Raw genomic sequence first — 23,226 nt, 5'->3', positions numbered from 1 at the left:
AGAGATTTTGGCTTGTCTATTCTCTGTCTGCACAGTGGTTTTATGCATGTAATTCCCTCCTCTGTGTGGGAAAGAATCTTAAAATATATGTATATATATTTTTTGCATTTTCTACTGCCAAGATTAATACTTACAAAGAACTCCAGGCCTTCGAAGTGATTTTGTAAGATAAGATCACCTTTGGGAGGGTGGGGGAACTGGCTATTTTCTCTTTTCTAGAAAGGAGAAATGAGAAAAAAAGACAAGTTAGATATTTAAATTTGGTGGATTTTTAAAAATTTTAATTATATTATTTTTCCATTAATAAAACAATTAACAAATGTTAATTTTCTCTTTCCCTCAATGAAAAAAGAGAAAACAAAACCCTTGTAACAAATTAGCATAATCAAGCACAACAGATTTCCTGTGCTGGCTCAGTCCATAAATATACCTTTTTTCTACACCTTAAGTTCATCATCTCTCTGTCGGAGATGTGTAGCATTCTTCATTATTGGTCCAATGGAATCGTTATTGGTCAGTGCATTGATCAGCGTTCCTATGTCTTTCAGAGTTATTTATCATTACAACACTGTTGTAATTGTATAATTTTTTCTCCTGGTTCTCCCTAATTCACACTGTATCCATTCATATAAATCTTCCAAAGTTTTTCCGAAATCTTCTCTTTCATCATTTCTAATCTCACAGCTGTTTCCATTAAATTCATATACTATAAATTGTTTACCTATTCCCCAATTGATGGGCACCTTCTAGTTCTGAGTAACAGAGTTCCCTGACACGGATCACCAGCCAACTTTCCCTTGGGATCAAACTGGGCAATGAGTGTAGAGTGGGAGGTGCAACCAGGACGCACAGGTAGGCAGCTCCTGCCTGGATTGGGAACACAGCTTCTTTTCTTTTTTTCTTTTTTAATTTTATTAATTTATTTTGATTTATCAACAATCACTTCCATATGCTTTTGAGTTCAAAATTTTTCTCCCCCTTCCTCCCCACCACCCTCCCCAAGACGGCGCACAATCTCATATAGGCTATACATTTACATTCCTATTAAACATATTTTCACATTAGTGAAGTTGTAAGTAAAAATTAAAACCAATAAGAGGAACCATCAGAAAGAAGAAACAAAACTCAACAGAAGAGAAAACAAAATGATAGTGATTCAACTTCCATAGTTCTTTGTTTGAATGTGGATAGCATTTTTCATCACGAGGTCTCTGGAGATGTCTTAGATCCTTGTATTGCTGGGAAGGGTTCGGTTTAACAATATTAGCCATCTCACAACGTGGCTGTTATTGTGTACAATGTTCTTCTGGTTCTGCTTGCTTCACTCAGCATCAGACCATACAAGTCTTTCCAGGTTTTTCTGAAGTCAGCCTGTTCATCATTTCTTATAGCACAATCGTATTCCATTCCATTCATATACCCCAACTTGCTCAGCCGTTCCCCAATGGATGGGCATCCTCTCAATTTCCAATTCTTTGCCACCACAAAAAGAGCTGCTATGAATTTTTTTGTACATGTGGGTCCTTTTCCCATTTGTTTGATCTCTTTGGGATATAGCCCTAGAAGTGCTATTGCTGGATCAAAGGGTATGCACATTTTTGTAGCCCTTTGGACATAGTTCCAAATTGCTCTCTAAAATGGTTGGATCATTTCACAACTTCACCAACAATGCATTTGTGGGGAACACAGCTTCTTAAGGAACCACTCCCTTTATTCTGGTGTAGGCAATGCATGTCTTCAAATGAGCATAGCTCATGAAACCCCAACAAACTCGGACCCTTGTGAATTGCTGCCCCCTTCAGGCAAAAGGGGGGAAAAAGCCTAAGGAGCCTGATGCCAAAGGCACCACTGATCTGATCTCTGGGTCTTTTGGTCTGGACTCCTAGGACAGTCTTCGTTCACCCCCCAGGGCAGACCTGGAGGCCAGTTGGCTAATGGTACACAGCTGTTGCACTCCAAAATCCCTGGCTAGGGGCAGCCACTTGGCAGTGGATAGAGCACCGGCCCTGAAGTCAGGAGCACCGGAGTTCAAATCTGGCCTCAGACCAAACACTTGACACTTACTAGCTGTGTGACCCTGGGCTTAACCCCAATTGCCTAAAAATTAAAAACAAAAAACAAAATCCCTGGCTAGAGGTAGTTCCTGGTAGAAGCAAAATGAACATCCAGTTCAGTCCCACTTGGGAGGCAGTGGGGGCTGGTGGAAAAAAACACCCAGTTTATACTGGTCATTCTGGGTCTGTCCCTTATTACCTGTGACCTTGGAGGGGGTCACTTCAACTGAATTCAAAACCCTTAAGTGCCCACTCTGTGAAAAGAAAGCATTATTCAGAGTGTTGCAGACACAGAGAGAAAAATGCTACCTCCTGGCTTCAAGGAGATTACATTCTGCTGCAGAGGAAGGAGGGTATGATATGTGCCCGAGGAAGTAAATACAAATGCTGAAAAATTATTTCAGGAATCAGAGTGCTAACCTCTTGGACCTCAGTTTTCTCATTTGCAAAATGAAGAGGGTTGTTTGGGTGTTCTCATAGCTTCCTTGCTGCCCCATATCCTGTGGACCTATGGTCCCTTCCAAGGCTGGAGCTAGCCAAGGTGCCCACCTACCCCTTCTACTGTCTCTGCCCTGCTCTGTTTGTTTTATAATTCAAACAGAAAGAGAAGTCCCAAGCGACAAATTCTCAAGCGTTTATTGACCTCACACTCCTGTGTCCTCAGATCAGCTGCCTCTGCTTGTAATGCTGTTGTTGTCACATCCCCACCTGACTTTTGGGGGGTTTGTTCATGACGTCAGCTCTTAGGGCATCAAAATCATAGGTTTTGTAGGAAAAGGAGTCCTAGTCTCATCATCAGCCAATGGAGGGGCTTGAATCTTCCTTCCTGAGAAGTTGTGGTAAACACACTGTCTGGGCCACCCTGGGCAAATCTCTGGAGGTCTGGTTTTTCATCTTAAAAAATGAGGGGATTCATGTAGAGCTCAGGTGTTGAACTCAAATAGAAATGGCTGCATTTTTGACCTAGAAAGCTGCAAATTAACATCATCTGAATTGTATTGCAGTTTTACTTATTTTTGTTAAACATTTCCAAATTGCATTTAAATCTGTACTCCTTCTGTGGGCAGCTTGAGTTTGACACCGGTGATATAGATGAGCTTTAGGGTCCCTTCCAGTTACGATGCTCTCAATAAAAAGGTGGTCAACTGTAGGGGGGAAAGCTAGCACGCACAGTCCAACTTAGCTGGTGTTTGTCTTTGCTGCAACAGTTAGTTCTATGGACGGTTGGGGGTTGGTGGGAGGTAACAATGATGTTAACCAAGAGAACAAAGGGCTTGCGTTAGATGTTATTGAAAGGACTTGCAAAGATATGACCTGGGTATTAATGTAACTGGTTAGAGCAGGGGAATGAACAGTCCCCCTTGTCTCAGTGCATGTCATTGTCCTCTCACTTTTGGCACCTCTCAATAATTCGGGAGCCCTAAGATTTATCTCTATGACAAACTGCCCTCATTAACTAGGAGATAAGCAGACAGCTTCATATCTGGAGAACTTTTGAAGAAAGGGAAAGACAGACCACGAGGAGAAACAAAATATATACTACCTCCTCGTGCCTGCCCGGCCAGTGGAGATGCTCAGAGCCGGAATTTAGTAGCGTCTGCTTTCAAGCTGTTCGAAGGAGAATGAGTAAACATCTTTGTATCCTTTCCATCTCCACTCCCTTCTGCCCCAAATACCAACTGGAATTAATTTTCTCTAAAGAGAGACAAATGTGTCTGGTAAATCACCCCTCCTCTGGGCATGAAAAATCAACTTCAAAACAGAGAAGCAAGCTGCATTTAATTCCCATAATTAACTTTCTTTAAAAGTGTGATCGCTCTGAGGGCAGCACCAGACTGGCTGTTGGAGCTTATGAGGCAGGAGCATGGAGGGGCTCTTGGCACTGATGTGACCCTGGCTGGGCCACAGGCAGCAGGGAGGTGACTGGGAGAAGAGAAGAGTCACCCTGGGTTTGGTAAACAGTTGGGAGTGGGGCATATCCCTTAGTCAAGGGGAAGGATCCTGCTCATCATGATGGCACTTGTGGCTAAATCTGGGTGTGTCCTCCCGGTCCACACAAGGGGACAAATACTCCTTACAAACAATTCTGCAGCCAAAAAATAACTGTGGACCATAATGGACAAAATTTTTGACTTATTTCAGACAGTGATTTTAATTGGGAACTCTGCATTTTAAAACCACCATCAATCAACTTGTGGATAACACTAATAATAATGTTAATAAGAATAATTAACATTTATACAATGCTTTAAAGTTGTTCACTTTGCCTAGATTATCTCATTTGATTCTCATATTTGATTTGATTTGATGCTCCCGGAAACAGAGTCACAGAGAATGGAAGTGACTTGCCCAGGGTCACACAACTACTAAGTATCTGAGGCCGGATTTGAACTCAGGTCTTCCTAACTTCAGGCCCAGTGCTCTATTATACTACTTAACTGCATCATAATAGGCAAAAATTTGGGCGTGTCTCCATTTGAGATCCTCCATCAGTCCACCAATTTATCAGTTAATAAGCATTTATTAAGTGTCCCTTGGCAGCTAGGTGGCGCCATAGTGCATCGAGTACCAGGGCCCATGTCGGGAAGACTCATCTTTCTGAGTTCAAATCCACCTCCAAACACTTACTAGCTGTGTGACCCTGGGCAAGTCACTTCAGCTTGCTTGCCTCAGTTTCCTCATCTGTCAAATGAGCTGGAGAAGGAAATGGCCAACCGCTCTAGTATCTTTGCCAAGAAACCCCCAGATGGGGCCATGAAGAGTTGAACATGACCAGATACCTTGTTTGTACATGGTCATTTGCATGTTCTCTCCTCCATTAGGGTGTGAGCTCCTTGAGGCCAGGGAACTTGGCACGACGACTGGAACACAGCAGGTGCAGACTCTGCTCTCTTCCTGTAGAGCACCGCTCTCAGGTAGCCACCAGATGAAAAGAACTTGATAGATGAATATCCGTTAGAGTGATTGACAAGCCGCACTAGCGGGCAGAGCGCTGGCCTCAGAGTCCAAGGCCTGGGTTCGAGATCTGCCTCTGAAACACTCTGATTGGGTGACCCTGGGCAGTTGCTTAAATACTCCCAGCTTCATCCCTCCTAGGGGTGGACCGCCTGACCTTCACGAAGATCCACCAGTCCTCAGAAGGCGTGATATGACCTTGGCATTCTTCACCAGCTTGGTTCCCTTCCTCTCAACACCGCACAGGCGACATTCTAAGGCAATGGGTCGCAGAAACACTGCTGATGTGCATCACTGGTAGCCGGAGTCTCCTAATGTGACGTTCCCAATACTGATTAAATCAGAGCTTTGGTTACCCCCGCCAAAAAAAAAAAAACCTGACTGTTAATTTGCTTATTCATTATGTGATCTGGGCAAGTCCCTTCAGCTCTGAGCCTCAGTTTCTTCATCTGTTCAAATGGAGTCAATAATACTTGTCCTGCCTACTTCACTGGGCTGGTTTGTAAATTTAACTCCCGTGTAGGAGGAATGTGGGTTTCATTTCAGCAGGGAATGTGATGAGTAGGGCATGTCGTGTTTGTCAGAGGAGAATTCCAGGCAGTGTGACGAGCAAGGAGGACAGATATTTTAGGGCAGGGCCCTTCTGAGAATCCCTGAAGTTGCATCATACAAATCTGTTGTAAACCTGATCCAAGGAGTATACAGCACTAGACTTTGGGGATGCCCCTATATGACCTCAAGGAGTTTTGGAACTCCTTAGAACTTCAGAGACAACCCCCTTGAGGTTGTGGGTGACACCCTATCCCAACTCATTGTGCATGTCTAAGCTCTATTTGGCTACAAGCCCCTGAGGGCAGAGACTTATTTTTCAACTTTCTCTCCCATTGTGTTGAGCCTTTCCATTCTCCTCAGATGTTGTTATTCAATAGTACTCTTTGTGACTCCATTTGGGGTTTTCTTGGCAGAGATCCTGGAGTAATTGGTCATTTCCTTCTCCAGCTCATCTTACAGATGAAGAAACTGAGGCAAACAGGGTAAAGTGACTTGCCCAGGGTCACACAGCTTGTAAGTATCTGAGGCCATATTTGAACTCCAGAAGAGGAGTCTTCCTGACTCCAGGCCCAGCGCTCTATCCACTATGCACCTAGAAGCCCATTACCTCTCAATTATTTGTTGAACTGAACAGAATAGGCCAACCCTCTCATTCTTGCAGATGAATGAACTGCCCAAGTCCACGGAGCTTAGACATCTTGACCAAAGTAGCAAGGCTGGTCTGCAGCAGGGCTAGAACTAGAACACAGACCCTGGGACTCCTCAATTGTCTATTGTTCATGGCATCACGGATTTAGAGGGAGACGGAAGTTGGAGGCTATCTTCTGCCACCCTGCCACTCAGTTAACAAGCATTTGTAAGCCCTTACTGTGTGCCGGGCAACATGTACCAGGAACCAGGGATACAAAGAAAGGCCAAAATGCTGTCCCTGCCCCCAAGAAGCTGACAGTCTAATGGGGACATAACCTGCAGACGAGCTAAATACAGGGTGGATGGAGGCTAATGGTCCTAGCACCGCCCATTTTACAGCTGAGGTCTAGAGAGATGAAGCAATCGGCTTTGAGGTCACACAGCTTCTAAGCCTCAAAGGCAGGACCTGAACCTGGGTTTTCTGAGCCCCCAGCCCCACTGTCCTCTCTCTTACTTCATTTTGCCTCTCTGGTATTCTCTCAACAGAATCAATCTCATTTCTCTAAGAGCCCATCAGAGCAGGCACTCAGGTGCTTTGCAGAGTGTCTCTGGAGTTCTTAATCTTCCTCAAATAAAACCCAGATTCTCTTTAAAAATCACCTTCGTGGTGATTTTTGCTCTTGGGGTCAGGCCCGGGTCTTCATCATAATGATGGAGAGGGGTAAAGCAAACAGATGTTCGAAACCATGGAAAGACTCGAATCCTTTGCAATGCAATCTCGTTCTTAAGGCTGAGCTTTTGCTGAGTTTTATTAGATGCATTTTAGGGCTGTCTTGACTTTGGGACCCAGGACAAATTGCTCTTTTCTATTATATCCGGCAGCAGTCGCCAATTTTTCTTTAAGTATAGAAAATGGAGTATTGACTTTTGAGAAAGAGTATCATGAAAATGGAGCTTTAAGTCAGGGCCTGCAGGTGTCATGGGGACACCTGGAAGGGACTGAGATGGGAGGGCCTTTGGGTTGTCACAGAATTGTAAAATCTCAGGTCTGGGAGTCAGAGAGGTCAGCAGCTTTCTAGGCCTACCCAGACTGAAGAAAGAATCAACTCTGGTGAAATCATTTATGAAGCTCCTACTGTGTGCCAGAGACTGTGCTAAGAGCTGGAAATACAACTACAAGTAGAGAAAGATAATACCTGCCCTTGAGGAGCTTACATTGTAATGGGGGAAGAACAGAGCTGAAAAAGGAGAATGGAAGAGGCCGTCTCCACTGGAACAGTAAAGAAATAATATGTCCAATGTGTGGTCATGTGGGATCACCTCTTGAGGCAGCCTATGCCACTTTGGGGTGGGACTAATTATGAATTTTTTTTTATATATATCAAGAAGCTCACATTTTAGTGGCAGAGACAGCCTCAGACAATGGATTGGCTGTGAGGAGTGGGAGAGGAGGGAGTGAAATAGGACACGCAGGTTTTGATCATAAGATTGGGAGGATGTTTATGTGCTCTAGGGAATGATTTTGGGGGAGAAAACCCTGGAGGACCCCCACAGTTAGCAGGTGTGACCTGGAGGAAGATCCAGCAAAGGAGACAGAGAAGGAACGGTCAGAGAGGGAGGAGGAGAACCTAGAGAGAAGAAAGTGATCAATAGTGTCCTAGGCTGCAGAAAGATCAAAGAGAAGGAGGACAGAGGAAAGCCCACTGGGCTTGATAGCTAAGAGGTCATAGATGGCTTTGGACAGAGCTATTTTGTGGAATGATGATGTTGGATGCCAGATTGTAAAGGGTTAAGAAGAGAATGAGAGGTGTCCATGATCTAATTAATTGATGTGGGTCCCTGGTCCACTGGTGAAGACTATAACCCGATGGCATCTTCTAATCCCATGTGGCTCATGTCTGTAAGGTCCTGTAACTCTTCCCTCAAGGACCTACCCAATTAGAGGCATTCCAGTTGGCCTTTTCCTATTCCATGGCCCCAGCTCATATCCTTCCCCCTCTGCTCCATGACCAGCCTGTCCCATTTCCCAACCATATTTCTGTATGGCAGAACTTTTGCCTCTTCTTGTACACAAATCACCATTAACCATTTACTACCATCTACAGATTTTCACGACTCCGCTCTCTGCCACCCTTTGGTTCACCTGCCATTTTGATTCTTTGGAACCTGATGTTCAGCCATATGTTATCACCGGGAGTCCATCACTTTAAAAAAATATATTGTTATCTTTTTTTTTTACATTTCCTTCATTTCCTAAGTCATCTCCCTTCTCTACCTATCCCTTATAGCAGAATAAAATAGAGAAATTTAAAAAAGCGATTTAGGAAAACTAATCAAAATGTCAAAGTCAGATAATGCATGCCTTACATACAGCTGTAGCCATCCACATCTTCAAAGAAGTGGGCAATGAATTTTTTCATCTTTTGTCTTGGGCCAAGGTTGGTCAGTAGGAACACGTGGGTTTGGTTTCCATTTACATTTTTATAGTCATAGTGTATGCATATTGTTTCCCCCTTTCTTTTTTTTTTCTTCAGCCAGAGGAAAAGTTTATTAGTGATAAAACACTTAGGGCCAGGTGATGCCCATAAGGACGAGCAGGCATGAGAGGTTCTCAGCCTTGTGAGCCTGAGATTCTCAGCCCCGAATGAGGGCCGGGGTAGATCTTATATACTTTGGGTGACCAGGGAAGGGTCTGGGAAAAGGGTCTGGTTGAGAATTCCCAGAGATTGGAATGTCTGAGAGATTGAATAGACAATGGGAATAGATAATGAATGTTTCCCCCTTTCTTCTACATTGTTCTGCCTTCTGAATTATTCTTCATAGACAGTTTCTTGTGAATTACTGTTAGCCAAGAAGATGGCCGGATGAGTCTGGAAGCAGCTTGGGATTGTATCTGTGAGGTTGGCTGCAGCATTTATCCTGTAAAGTGAGATTAGTGGCGACCTTGGGGCACGATTAGAAACAACATGCTGCTTCCCCTGGTTTCATGCTGGGCCCTTCTGGCGCTGTACTGAGGAAATGTGAGGTACAGGTGAGGGGGCATCTCTGATCACTTCTACCAGAGAAATACTCTCAACCAAACACATGAAGGAGTCACCAGAATAATCTCTGTTTAGGGGAGAATTCTCACTCCTCAGCCAGCCTAAGCAGTGAGAAAGTTGGCCGGGGAACAAGATGCTTTCTTCCGTATGTTAAGTCCCATTGGTCTCCTTTTCTTTTCTTTTCTTTTTTTCCAGTGCAACAGAAACAGGAGAGCCTGTTCTGAGCCTTCCTTTTCCCCTGCTTCTTTCTCAAAAGTGCTACAGTGTGCTCTTCAGATTACATGACACATGGTCTAGAAATGTCTAGGAAATGGTGGCGTTGACCACAACATGGAGGATATAGCATTTCTCATTCATTAAGTTTCGGGACTGGTCCTTTGGAACATCACACCTCTCCTGTCCCGGGAGGGAATCAGGAAGACTGAGTGAAGTTAGTGGGCCTGCCATTCCTGACCTCTTCCTCTCAGTTGCTACATCTTGTGCTACTCGCATCAATGTGAGGTTTTGTTTTTTTAAAATCCTGCCAGGTTCCTCATAAATTTTAGGGACCCCTGCCCTCCCTCCATGTTTGTTTGGAGTAAGTAGTCTTCAAGGAAGCCTTGTAATGTATATGGGTCAACTCATTTGCCCTCCCACTTGCTCAGCTCTTAGGGTGACCCCATCAAAGCTTATAGCTCAGCAGGTTTGGTACTGCCCAGAGAGAGAGTGAGATTAGTATGACCTTGGTCTGGCAGGGGTTTCTCAACTCAGCTCCTCTTGGGGAAATTGGGTGGGTTAGGAGGGAGGCGAGAGAAGTGATGGTTTGAAGGAAGGGGATGCCTGTGGTGAAGTCTTCCCAGGTCCTTTGGCTCCATTTCAGCAAAGGTTCACAGCAGTGTCTGGACAAGCAAAACAATGAGCCATATCCCATACTCTTAGGGCCAGCCCATTGGCCCTGAGAATTTGTATCAGGCCTTCTTCCCAGCTCCAAGAAAGAATCACCATTTTGCACCAGCCTAGGTAATTTTAGGTGCTACAGCCCAGTGACAATGTGCATGCAGCTTTCTGGGCACACACGAGTGTCTCCACCATTCAGGGATGTGTGAGTGGGCAATGAATCCCTTACCTTGTGAAATCTAATGAGAAAGGATGAGAATGTAGAAGGAAGGTAATTGTATCCGTTTCTCTTTTATTTTTTTTCCCTTCTAAACCTCACTAAGAAATGTAGCAGACTTGGAGTAACTGCTAACATATGTGAAATTCCTGTAAGAGGAGACTGCTTCCATTATAGTATTATTCTTTGACACTGTTTTTTCTTTCTTTCTTTCTTTCTTTTTTTTCTGGAGGGGGTTGATTGAATCTTGACTCCAGACATGAAACCAACTCTTCTCAAAAAACACCAGGGTGGCAGGGGGCTAATAAGTTTGACATGGATTTTGTTGAAACATGTAAGACAGGAGAGTCAGACAGTGCCCATAATTACAAGTTTCTTTATGTCCATTTTCATTGTGCCTTTTCACATCTGGATAATTAATGGGCATTACATCCTCCCAAGAATATTTTTACAAGTACAATGTGCTGTTAACACCACTTCCATTATCGTTAGGCCTTTTCAGACATCATATAGTAAATATCTTACAATGATAGCAAGATGAGATGAAACTCACTCCTCTGTAATACAGAGCTTGGAGGAAGAGGGGCAGGGACACAGGAGGCTGTGAAATGGAAGACCTGGGCTTTGGGATCCTTTTCCTAATGCTCGGGTTGGCTTCAGTAGTTTGAAGCTGTATCATGTCTTGTCATAGTCGGGCTCAAGATTGATCTTCCAGTATAAAAAACTGAACTAACCAGTCTAAGTAAACTTGGAATCAAGGATGGTTTCCCTTCACTGCTTCTTTATCCCCATGTACCTACACCTAAAAGAGCATCTGGCATGTAGGTGCTTAATAAATGTTTATTCATTGATGGGGAATTGTTAACCGTGACCTTTTTGTTAGTAATAGGCTCGAACTCAGGTTTGTGGAGGATTAAATTTACTTGGTCTCATGGGGCGGATAAATCCACTTACCTGGCCAGCATGGTGCTCTAGAAATCAGTGTGGTACCATGGAAAGAGCATGGGATTTGAATTCAGGACCTGGATTCAAGTTCTCCCTCTCTGGGCCTGGGTCTCTTCAGGGCCTGGATGGGGGCCAGCTTCTAGCCCTAGGCCCCAGATCCTGTGATTGTCGATCTGGTTTTTACTCAGTCACACTTCTCCACAGTCTCTTAACAGTGGCTTTGATGCTGTTGCTGGCACTTATGAACACAAAGCCCCATCAGATGGTTGATGTTAAGTTCCCAAGTTCATGGTTTTCCTCGGACAGCTGCTGTCCATATTGTTGGAGTTCCAATAATTCATTAGTGAAGGCATAAAGAGAATGCATCTGGATTCAGGTTGTGATTTCATGGGAGGCTTTGCTTTTTTTTTTTTTGTTATGGGAATAGTTTGAAATCAGGTTCCCCCAGGCTCCCATACCCTGGACAAACACTAAGAGGATATCATTCATTCGTTGAGCATTTATTAAATGCCTTCTGTGTATAAGACACTGTATGGTAACCTACTTTTTGAATGCTTTCCTCACCATGAAGACAGTGTATCATAATCCCCATTCTGTAGATGAGGAAGCTGAGGACCTGTGAAAGGATCTGACCAGCCCAGTCAGGCAATTAGTAAATATCAGAGACAGTATTTGAACTCAGCTCATGTGATTCCAAATCCAGCACCCAGTGACAGAAAGTTGAAGACAGTTATGGAGTAGTAGTGCCAAAAAGAACATATTTTTTAAAAAATATTTAAGTTCTATTTTTTATATGTTGTTTTTACTTCACTTTTCAAATGCATTCCTCCTCCCTTTCCTACCCAGTGACAAATAACTTGTGACAGAGCGAAAAAGAAAAAGAGAAAAGAGGCTCCATGCTCCTGGTCCTCCACCTCTGCACCCCCCAGGGGTGAGGTGGATTTTCCTCTCTCTTCTTTGGGGCCAAGCTTGGCCATTAAAGTGATTATTGGCATCTTGTCCAGTTTCCATCACCTCAACCACCCAGGTTAATGAAAAGCTGTGATGGAGAATTGTTCATGTTAAAAGAGAGTATGAAAGATGTATGATGACATGGAGAGGAAAGTGAAAAATAATGGACAAATATTGAGGTAATGATGGATGATAACTTACATTTTGGTCACACTTTTAGGTTTGTAAAGCACTTCTTCCACATCACCAGGTGAACTCTTATGAGTCCCCTTCCTGCTTATGGATGTGATATTGGAGAGGACCATTACATTTTAACCATTGTCCACCATTAGCTTTTCTCTTCTTGCTTGTCTGATGGGCTTCTGTGGTACCACGCTGAGAAGCCCAAGATTTGACTTGTATGGGAATCACTTACCTTTACTCCTCCCTTTCTCCCTCTCTAGCCTTGGCCAGGGCTCATGATGCATTGTATGTCTCTTGTCTGAGCAGAGAAGCCCTAGCTAAGTTAGAGAGGCTGCCATGTTGGTGATAGGGATTGGGCCCTGTGATTACTAGTATCAGGAACTCCTGGATGAGCAAACTCCCTCTACTAATTCAGGTTGACACCTTCTTGTCTTAAAGAGTTGACCAGAGCACTGAATATTCAAGGTCCAGGGAAACACAGCCAATATTTGTCAGAGGCAGGATTTGAACTCAGGTCCTCCTGGCTTCTAGGCTAACTTTCTCTCCACTCCTCCATACTGGTTTTCTAGGCATCTCTATATATTTCAGAAAATGTGCCAAACTGCATTGGTGGAGAGAATCTTCTTATCTGGGAGATCTGTTTCACCAGTGAAATCACAGATCTAACTGATGTCCCTATCTATTAGTTGGCTGACATTTAGATTTTCTTGATAAGAAAATTTTGGTAAGACTTTTTGGAGTTTAATGGAGAAAAGTCCATTAGGTGAGAGAATTAGAGTGACTGGTTTTATGTTGTCTAATTCTGGAAGGAAATTTGAAAATTCCTTCTATTATCAAGCGTTTATGGAAGCTTGAATTGGTATCTAGCACTGCCTATTCATGGGATACCATGGGGGCAGTGAAAAGTGGAATCATAGAAGTTAGCCCAGATCTTGCCTGCAAGTTCTCTTGGGCACTTCACTGACGTCTGTAGGCCTCATTTCCCCTCATCTGCAAAATGAGTGCTGGTCTAAATGACCTCTAGGCCTCCTTCAGCTTGAATCTGTAGTTCTAAAGTAATCAACTAGCAAGTATTTTGTAAGAACCTATTCTGCCAGGTGCTGTGCCGGATTCTAGAAAAACAAAGGGAATGGCTCCTGCCTTCAAGAAGCTTACTTTCTATTGATGAGATGGAACTTATCAGCAGTTTTAAAAAAATAGTGCTTCAGTATATATGATATGTAATATATCTAATTATTATCTTCTAAGTATTCTGATTATTTGTCCTGTTAATAATGTAAATATTTTAGATCTTCTATATCAGATTGTCAGCATTTCTAAATATGTCTTCCATTGTAACTCCCTTTCTCCTTAGTCTTATGCAGGAAAATATGTGCCTGCGATTGCCTATTACATCCATCTCCTCAATCCCACGGCCAAGGTCAAGATCAACTTGAAAGGTGTTGCTATTGGCGATGGCTTTTCTGATCCAGAAACAGTAAGTTCTGCCTTTTCCTTCCCCTGCTCCCCCTCCCTTCTACTGTGCCTCAATAGGAAGGGAAATCCTCTTTAATTAGGTGGAATGCTTTCTGAAGTTACAGTGCTAACTTGATAAAAGGAATTAATATTTCTCAGTTGACTTTTTAATGCCTTTATATCTTTAATTTTTGACACATGTTTCATATCAAGCTGGTGGAGTAAATGTGTGTGTGTGTGTGTGTGTGTGTGTGATTTAAATTATTATTCCTAAATTATTATTATTCTCCTTCTTAAATTATTATTATCCTTGGTTCACGTTGCCAATTGATCTGATGTTGAGGATAATTATTTCATCTAATATCCTTTTTTTTTAAACTTTGTGTTTTCTGGTGGCTGCATCAGATCATAGGAGGCTACCCAGGATTCCTGTACCACATCGGTTTGTTAGATGAGAAACAGAAAAAATACTTCCAGAAACAATGTGCTGAGACCATCAAATACATCAAGCAGGAGAAGTGGAGAAAGGCCTTTGAAGTATGTACCCGAGGGCCTTGAACTGCCCCGGAATGATCAAAAGCAGCTGAGCAGGGTAGGGGTCATAGAGAAGCAAAGGGAAGGAGCATTGGGACTTTCTCATTAAAGATGGTGCCCATGATGCCGTGGAGGGCATGGGCAGATGGGGAAACCCAATGAAGAAAAGTGCTGTCCACATTCCTTTGAATCCACGCTCTCTCTGGCTTATGACCTGTGATTGCCTTGGAGTGTACAGTTTCTGTCATTATGTCTCTGCTGATTAAGCTGTTTTGATTCCTTTTAATGGTTTGTATGCCCCTGAAGGCATGACCTATCACTTGGAAATCAGGAAAAATGCCGTCTAGGAACTGGATACATATGCTCTGACATACGCTTTAAACCATCAGCTCCGCTAACAAGGATCCAGCCTTAGGTAGGATGTGAGTTGGTAACAAATGTCACACGTCCCCACCGTCTTTCACAAAGATGGTTAAAAATGTAGCAGACGCGGCCTTGATACAGAGATCTTTCGCCATACTTGCTTAATATTATTTTTTAAATTCTATTTAAGATATCAGCCAAAGTTTTTTTTTAACAATGTGAATGACCTTTGAGATTTATTTAAATTCAAAGAGAGTATTTTAGTTATATGATTATTACTATATAAAGAAGAGTAATAAACGAAAAAAATATCAAAGGTCTATGAAAAATGGGTTATCTTGTAATGACTCCTTTTACGGCATTCTTCCTATAATCTAATCCGGTCCTATGCAGAAGCATTTATTAAGCACCTAGTGGGAGCAAGGTACTACACGAGGTACTGGGGATATAAAGACAGAATAAAAAACACCTCTGTGCACTCAGGGAGATTACATTCTACTTGGAAGAGAAGGGAAGGTACAACATGTAAGCAGATAAGTATATGATAATTTGGAGGTCCTGTTATATTGAATGCATTAACATTGGTTAGTGATTATAGGACTGAATTTTAAGAATTTGTATGGGGTCCACATGGAAGGATCAGCTTATCCATTCTTCTATCTACTGGAATTAGTCTCATTGGGTCGGATGACTAAAACCCAAGGTATTCTTGGCAAAGCACAAAAGGTCATGTTTCAGTGGGTAAGTTCTGCTGAGACCCAAGCAGCTGATATCAGATGCCTTGGGAGAAAAGTGATTAACACAGACTCATCTCCAGTTCTGTAAACGGGTTATAGCAGGAAAAACTGACTGTGAAGTTTCAAGCCCAACATGTATCACAACTCCCAGAAACTCGAGTAAAGCTGAAGTCACCAAGGAATGTCTGTAGGGCCTTTGAAGTTGGGCACTGTGCTAGAACACTGTAGTCCTTGCTTGCTGTTAGATTTATCAGGTATGTCCATAAAGTCACAAACCTGATTTTGTGGTGTGGCTTATGGAAACAGAGGAGGGGGCTGCTCTGATCACTGGAGTCCGTCAGCTTACAGGCTGAGGCCTTCCTGACTCAAGGTGGTCTGGGAGACACAAAGGCTTGCAGCTTCATGGCGGTGTAAGAACAAAGAAATGTTGGTTAGCGCAAAGGTTAGGAGCAGCCTAGCAGGGTAGAAAAGCACTGGATTTGGACTCATTTGGTCAGTCCTGGGTTTGCCTCTTGCCTAATCTTGTGTAAACAATGTGTCCCCTCTGGGCTCCATTTTCCCATTTTCACTAGGGTAGGACTAAATGGTTTCTTTGGCTCTTTCTGTTTCTAGATCTGTGGTGCTGAGGTCTCTAAAATGAGGAGATTAGATTAGATGACTTCTAAGGTCCCTGTAGCTCTAAATCTATAACCCTGGGAAAATCAAGTTTTGCACGAAATTAATTTTGTTGTTGTAGAGCCATGTCTGACCCTTCATGCCCCAATTTGGTTTTGTTTATTTGTTTGTTTTTGGTGAGGCATTTGGGGTTAAGTGACTTGCCTAGTGTCACACAGCTAGTGTCTAGTGTCTGAGGCCAGATTTGAACTCAGGTTCTCCTGACTCCATGGCCACAATTTTGGGTTTTCTTGGCAAAGATACTGGAGTGTTTTGCCATTTCCTTCTCCAGCTCACCTTACAAATGAGGAAACTGAGGCAAACAGGGTGAAGTGACTTCCCCAGGGTCACACAATTAGTAAGCACCTGAGGCCAGATTTGAACTTGGGAAGACAGGTCTTCCTGACATTAGGCCCTGCTCTCTATCTTCTGTGTCACCTATCTGCCCCATTAAATACATCAGCAAATAAGATATCTGGCTTGTTCCAAGAAGCTCTAGGGGGGTTTCAGTAATATTAAAAATAGGATTTTTAGACCATCTTCCAAAGAAAGCAGGGAAGCTGAGTGAACGCCAGCATGGGGACATTGCCTGTATGTCTCAATGATTTTTCTCTTTTTTCTCCCTAGATTTTTGATAGCCTGATGAACGGTGACTTAACAAGTTACCCTTCATACTTCCAGAATTCTACAGGATGTTCCTATTATTTTAACTTTTTACGGTGTCAGGTAATTACTTCCTTCATTGTTAAAGCTACAAATAGTAATTTTGCACTTTGAGACTTTTTAGCCAAGATTGTTTATCAGAAAGCATGCAGGATTTGGAATCAGGAGAGACCTACCTGGGTTTGTATCCTCTCTCTTATACTTACTGCCTCTCCAGACTTAGTATATGTTATTTCTTTTCATGAACTCTAAAGTCCAGCCAAACCCACCCTCTTGGTGCTCCTTACAAAGGACATTCCAACCCCTAACCCCCTGAGCCTTTGCATAAGCCATCGCCTCTGCCTAGAAAGCCTTTTCTCCTCACTTTGACCTATTAGAATCCATCACTTTCTTCCAAGCTGAACTCAGATATTACCTCTAATATGAGGCCTTTCCTCATTGCTCCCTCCTCCTAGCTGCCTTAATGTCTCCCCTGTTGCTGTTTCAGTCATGTCCAATTCTTTGTGGCCCCATTTGGGGTTTTCTTGAGAAAGTTATTGGAGCGATCTGCCATTTCTTCTCCAGCTCATTTTACAGATGAGGAAACTGAGGCAAACAAGGTTAAGTGACTTGCCCAAGGTCACACAGCTAGGAAGTGTCTGAGGCAAGATTTGAACTCAGGATGATGAGTCTTCCTACTCCAAGCCTGGTATTCTATCCACTGTGCCACCTAGCTGTCACCAAATATCTTTTGTTTATTTTGCAAACATACCTATGTTACTTATGTGTGTACACATAACCTGAAAGAATGTAAGTCCCGTGATGGCATGCACTGTCATTTTTCTTTTTGTATCTCCCATGCTTAACAGAATGCCTTGGATATAGTAAGTGTTTAGTCAATGTTTGAGAGTATTATTATTATTATTATTATTATTACTTAGAGAACAGTCTTACACAAAAGCCTGACACTTCTTCCCATCATCTTTCTTCTCATGCCCTTTTTCTGTTCAGGAACCAGAAGAAGAAAAATACTTTGGGTACTTTCTATCATTGCCAGAAGTGAGAAGAGCCATCCACGTGGGCAACCTGACTTTTCATGATGGTTCCGAAGTTGAGAAGCACATGTGGGCAGATTGGTTCAAGTCGGTGAAGCCATGGTTGGCTGAGATCATGAACAACTATCGGGTAAGGAAAGAATTCCGCTTACAGCCTGTTCTGAGCCTTTCTGAAATGACTCAGGGCGAGGATGGCTTTTGTTTGAAGGCATATTTTTAGTTCACATCCTGCTATTTCTTCCATTCTATGGTATTTAAATCAAACTGACTGCCAACTTCTGATTTTTCTGAATTAAATGGTGCCCTTTCCTTTAATTAAGGCTTCTCTTCTCCTTCCTCTTCCTCTGGATGTTTTTCTCAGCACGGGTGCCCCATAGTTCTCTCAAGAGTGCCGCCATCCTTGCAGTCACCTCGGTTCATCTTCTTAGAGGCATCATCCTGAGCTGTTTCTTCTCCCCAGCCTCCATTACCAATCATTTGCCAACTGGGATGGATTTCACCTCCACAATATCTCCTATATGTGACTCTTTTCCCACTCACGTAGCCACCGCCCCTCTTCTTCCCCAGACTCTTGACTCCCAGTCATTCTCTCTCCAATATGTCCTTCACATAGTTACCAGTATTATTTTCCTAAAGCACAAATCTCCCAACGTCATTCCTCTGCTCAAGAAAAATCAATGGGTACTCATTCACTTTAGACAGTAAGGAACTCCCCGGCTTTTCAGTTAAAGCCCTTCAAAGTCTGGTTCAACTTGTATTCCTCTTTCTAGACAGTCTGGCCTACTTGCTGGCCTCTGACCTCAGAGTTCCATCTTTGGCCTCTGACCCTTTCCTACTTTTTCATATTTACACGTGTTGTATCCTCTCCCGTAGAACGTATGCTCCTTGACAATTGAGATTTTTTTTTCCACTTTGTCATTGTGTCCCCAACACAACACTTTGCACAAAGCAATGGGGAAAGAATTGCAGGAAGATAGATTTTAGCTCAATATAAAGAGAAACTTTCTGATAATTAGATCTGTTCAAATGTGCTATCAGCCACCTCAGGAGATAATGAACTTCCTCTCACGAGAGGTTTTCAACCAAAGGCTCATTTCCATCTTTTTCTGGTTGTTGTAAAGAGGATTCCTGAATAGGTATAGGTTAGGTTGGATCATATGGTCTCTGTGCCCCTTCCTGATATGAGATTCTGTCCTTGCTTTGAATGGGATTTCTCTTCTCATCATTTCTCCTAGTGTTTGTGAATACCGTATAGAAATGCTGATGATTTTTGTGGAATTGTTTTGTATTCTGAAACCGTATCACTGTTATTAATCTCAATTTCTTCACTGACTCTCTGGAGTTTTCTGAGTACACCATCACGCTGTTTTCAAATAAGGTTAATTTGTCTTCTCTTTGTCAATGTATATACCTTGTTTTTTTTTTTTATCCTACTGCTACAGCTAGTATTTATAGAACTATATAAATAACAGTGAAGACAAGGCCATCCCTCCTTTACCCCTGTTTGTACTTGGAAATCTTTTAGTGTTTCTCCACTACAAGCAGTGCTACCTCTTAATTTTAAATATATACTTTTGGTACTATTAAAGGAGGACCTTTCTATGTCAATCAATGCTTTTTAGGATTTTTAATATAAATGCATGTTGGATTTTTCAAAGGCTTTTTATGCTTCTACGATACCCATTTGATTTGTTGTTATCTTTGTTGTTTATTTCGCTAATCCATGTGAATTGTTTTCTCAATGTTGAACTATCCTTGAGTTCCAAGAGGCAGCTAAATAACACAGCTAGTAACAGGCCCAGGTAGAGCACTAGGCCTGGAGTCAGGAAGAACTGGGTTCAAATGGGGCCTCAGACGTTTATTGGCTGGTTAAGTCATCTAATCTCTATTTGCCTCAGCTTCTTCATCTGTAAAATGGAGATAATAATAGCACCTACCTCCCAGAGTTGTCACAAGGATCAAATGAGATGATGTTTGTCAATCACTTGGCTCAGTAACCGGCACATAGTATGTGCTTAAAAATGCTCACCTCCTTATCGTGGTTAGCTTGCAGCATCTGCTGTCTGCATTTATACTGTTTATCGCACATTCTTTTCCCTGAGATTTTAAGAAAATGTTTTTTTCTCGTTACGTTGATTACATTTTATAAATTTGCTTAGCTGGAAAGTTTGGGAAAAGAGGCCTGTTTGTCAACTGTACAACCGATTGTGAAGCTCTAGTGTGAATATTTTTACGTCTGTATTAGACATTTTCTTTGCAAATCTATTGTTCAATTGAAATGTAATTGAAATTAAAGATGGTGTACAACCATCATGTATAAAGCAGGCACCATCTCTAAGATGGATTTAAATGCTCATTTTTAAGGCATCTACTCAGCTTCTATTTAAAACTATAATTTAAAATAATTCTGTACAATGAAATGGGGGATCTATATGGGAATAAATTCTATTCCATTTATTTCAATTAGAATTTCCAAATTGTAATGTTTCCCTTTGTGCTATAGGAATAGGATTAAATGGGGGAAGGCTCGGACTCTATACAGGCCTGTATTCGGGGGGGGGGAGGAGAGAGATGGAACAATGAGGGTTATGATGATACTGAATAGCAAAGAGTGAATTCTATGTGTTTTTGCTGTAGCACTGAAGTAAAAAGATATTAGCTTTGGCTGTTCACAGAACAGAGCATCATGGTTTTCAGTGTTTGAGAGAAAATTGATGGAAAAAGTTTGCAGTACTTGACATGTATTTGCATGCACAAAATAAAATTATTTGTCCACCTTAAAAAAAATGCTTGCCTCCAGCCCACCTTCTGGTTATGAATCCAACTTAGTAATAAGGAATTATTTTCTGGCAGCAGTTCCATAGTCTCTTTGCAAGATTTTAATTTAAAAATTGTTGCACCACTATTCATTAATGAGATTTGTCCATCAGTTAATAAATGTTTATTAAGATCCCCACTTATATGTGCTAGATGCTGGGAATTTAGGGACAAAAATAATGCACACTTTCTGCTTTATTTCTCCCTTCTTTGGGTATTAGAACCATATTTGTCTTTAAAAAGGTATTTGGCAGAGGGTTTTCTATCTCTATTTTTAATAATAATAATAATAAAGGTTCAGTCATGTCCTATACTTTGTGACCCTGTGTACCATAGCACACTGATACTGTCCATGAGGTTTTCTTGGCAAAGATGCTGGAGTGGTTTGCCATTTCCTTCTCTAGGAGATTAAGGCAAACAGAGGTTAAGTGACTTGACCAGGGTCACACAGCTAATGAGTGTCTGAGACCGGATTTGAACTTAGGTCTTCCTGACTCCAGGCCCAGTGTTCTATCCACTGAGCTATCTAGCTGCCTTCTTAATAATAATAGCTAACATTTGTGTATAGCTTAGTATGTACCAAGCACTGTGCTAAACACTTTATAATGACTATTTCATTTGATAATATGTACCTGGGAAGTAGGTACTATTATTATCCCCCTTTTGTGGGTGAGGAAAGTGAAGCAAATAGAGGTTAAGTGACTTGCCCAAGCATCTGAGGCTGTATTTGAACTCTTATCTTCTTGACACCAGACCCAGGGTTCTATCCACTGCACTACCCAGCTGCCCCTTCTGTTCATAGCAGCGCTTATATTTTACATGCATTTAAAAACTGATGCTGTGTCGTAAACTGGGTTTCAAATGAAGTTTCTTGGGGAGGACAGTGGTCTCTATTAGGCCAACTTAATTTCCAACTTTGAAAGATTATGGCCCAGTTTTTAACTGTAAAAATGAGCTCTCTTCCACACAGGTGCAGATGGTGCCCTGATTGAAGCCCTTCTGTCACGTGTTGAGGCACTAAGATAGCAGGAAGAGAGCTGGGCCTAGGAGATGACTGATTGAGGGGTTTATCTCCCGCCTGTGAGGTGAATTTCACTAAAAAGGCTTGCACCTTCCCCTGGTCTGTAAAATGGTGATATAACCACTACCTCATAGGACAGGATTTTGGTTTGTGAGGATCAAATGATATAATGCAATTTGCATACATTCAAGTGCTTTATAAATCCCAGTTATTCATCAAAATATTCACATTGGTTAGAAATCGTTTTTATTTTTTGTCTTGAGCAATGATTTCATCTTCATAGAGAGCTCCTGGTGTGGAAACTCCCTCCATCATTACTAACCAGCAGCTTGACTGTCCCTGTTAGTTTTAAAAGTTACCTGAGAGCCTTGCCCAAGACCACACAGATGGAATGTGTTGGTCAGGATTGGAACCCAGAACAACTACCAGGAGTGGGGAACTTGTGACCTTAAAGCCACTAGTTTCCCACCCCTGTACCTAGACCCTAAGGTTAGCCCACATTCCAGTACATGTTCCACATGTTGGAAAACTATTCTTATGCATTTCACCTGCATGCAAAAGTTTTCTAAACTTTTAAACCCTGAATCAGTTCTCAGTGAGAGGGGCCCCCAAACCCCTTTAGCAGTTTGGCAGACAGGGTCCTGGACAGAATAGATCTTTGCTGTTTGTACAGGAGGAGGACCAAGCGAGCTGTCCCTTTAAATGGAGACAATGGAGTCCTTCCTCCCCGGCCCGAGTTGGCGTCTTCAGCTGGAAGCCAAACCCCAGAGGAGATGGAGACGTGATCCTGGCCCGCCTGCCAGCCGCGGTCAACCACAGTGTATACGGAATAAGAGCAGAACAGCCCAGGATGGCTTAAAACATTAGTGCCCTCAATGCTGTGTTTACTGAAGACTCAACTTTAATTGGCTGTCGAAAGCCGCATATATTTTCTATTCATAGGAAATAGTCCGAGTCTGTTTTAAATCCAAGGTTGGTTTGGGGTCAGCTCCCTCCGACTCCAGGTAGGCTCCCCAGTGGGCAGATGGCTGGCTGGTGGTTTAATACTAAGGCTGCGCCCACACTGTGTCGGGAGACAAAGCCAAAACAAGTCGTCATCCCCATAACCAACACATCTATGATGCTTTAGACTTTTCAGAGTAACCGCGATCCTTACAGTCACCCTTGTGAGGTTTCACGACAGGTATTATTGTCCCCTTTGAGGCAGCTAGGTGGGTGCAATGGATAGAGCCCTGGGCCTGGAGTCAGGAAGACCTGGGTTCAAATCCAGCCTCAGATACTTACTAGCTGGGTGACCTGGGCAAGTCACTTAACCCTGTTTGCCCTGTTTTCCTCAGCTGTCAAATGAGCTGGAGAAGGAAATGGCAAACCACTCCAGTATATTTGCCAAGAAAACTCCCAAAATGGGGTCACGGAGAGTCGTGAATGACTGAAAACAACTTAACAACAAAAATTATTATCCACATGTTACAGATGAGGAAACCAAAGTTTAGAAAGATGCAGTAACTTGCGCGAGATCATACATCTAGCAGCCAGTCAATAAG

General features: G+C 42.5%; 1 protein-coding gene across 3 annotated transcripts in view; it reads left to right on the top strand.

Moving 5' to 3' along the window:
• CPVL (carboxypeptidase vitellogenic like) overlaps positions 1-23,226 on the top strand; it is a 131,332-nt gene that overhangs the window by 54,877 nt on the left and 53,229 nt on the right. For all 3 annotated transcript variants that reach the window (XM_078151095.1, XM_020993264.2, XM_020993263.2), the window contains exons 8-11: positions 13,759-13,881; positions 14,265-14,396; positions 16,775-16,873; positions 17,801-17,974. In XM_078151095.1, the coding sequence (XP_078007221.1) occupies positions 13,759-13,881; positions 14,265-14,396; positions 16,775-16,873; positions 17,801-17,974 (528 nt within the window). The remainder of the gene's footprint in view (positions 1-13,758; positions 13,882-14,264; positions 14,397-16,774; positions 16,874-17,800; positions 17,975-23,226) is intronic.

The sequence above is a fragment of the Phascolarctos cinereus genome, unplaced genomic scaffold (genome assembly GCF_003287225.1).
Source record: "Phascolarctos cinereus isolate Bilbo 61053 unplaced genomic scaffold, phaCin_HiC Scaffold_1;HRSCAF=81, whole genome shotgun sequence".
Classification (NCBI taxonomy): Eukaryota; Metazoa; Chordata; class Mammalia; order Diprotodontia; family Phascolarctidae; genus Phascolarctos; species Phascolarctos cinereus.
Note: the sequence above shows the minus strand (reverse complement) of the source record. Positions and strands in the feature narration are given on the sequence as shown.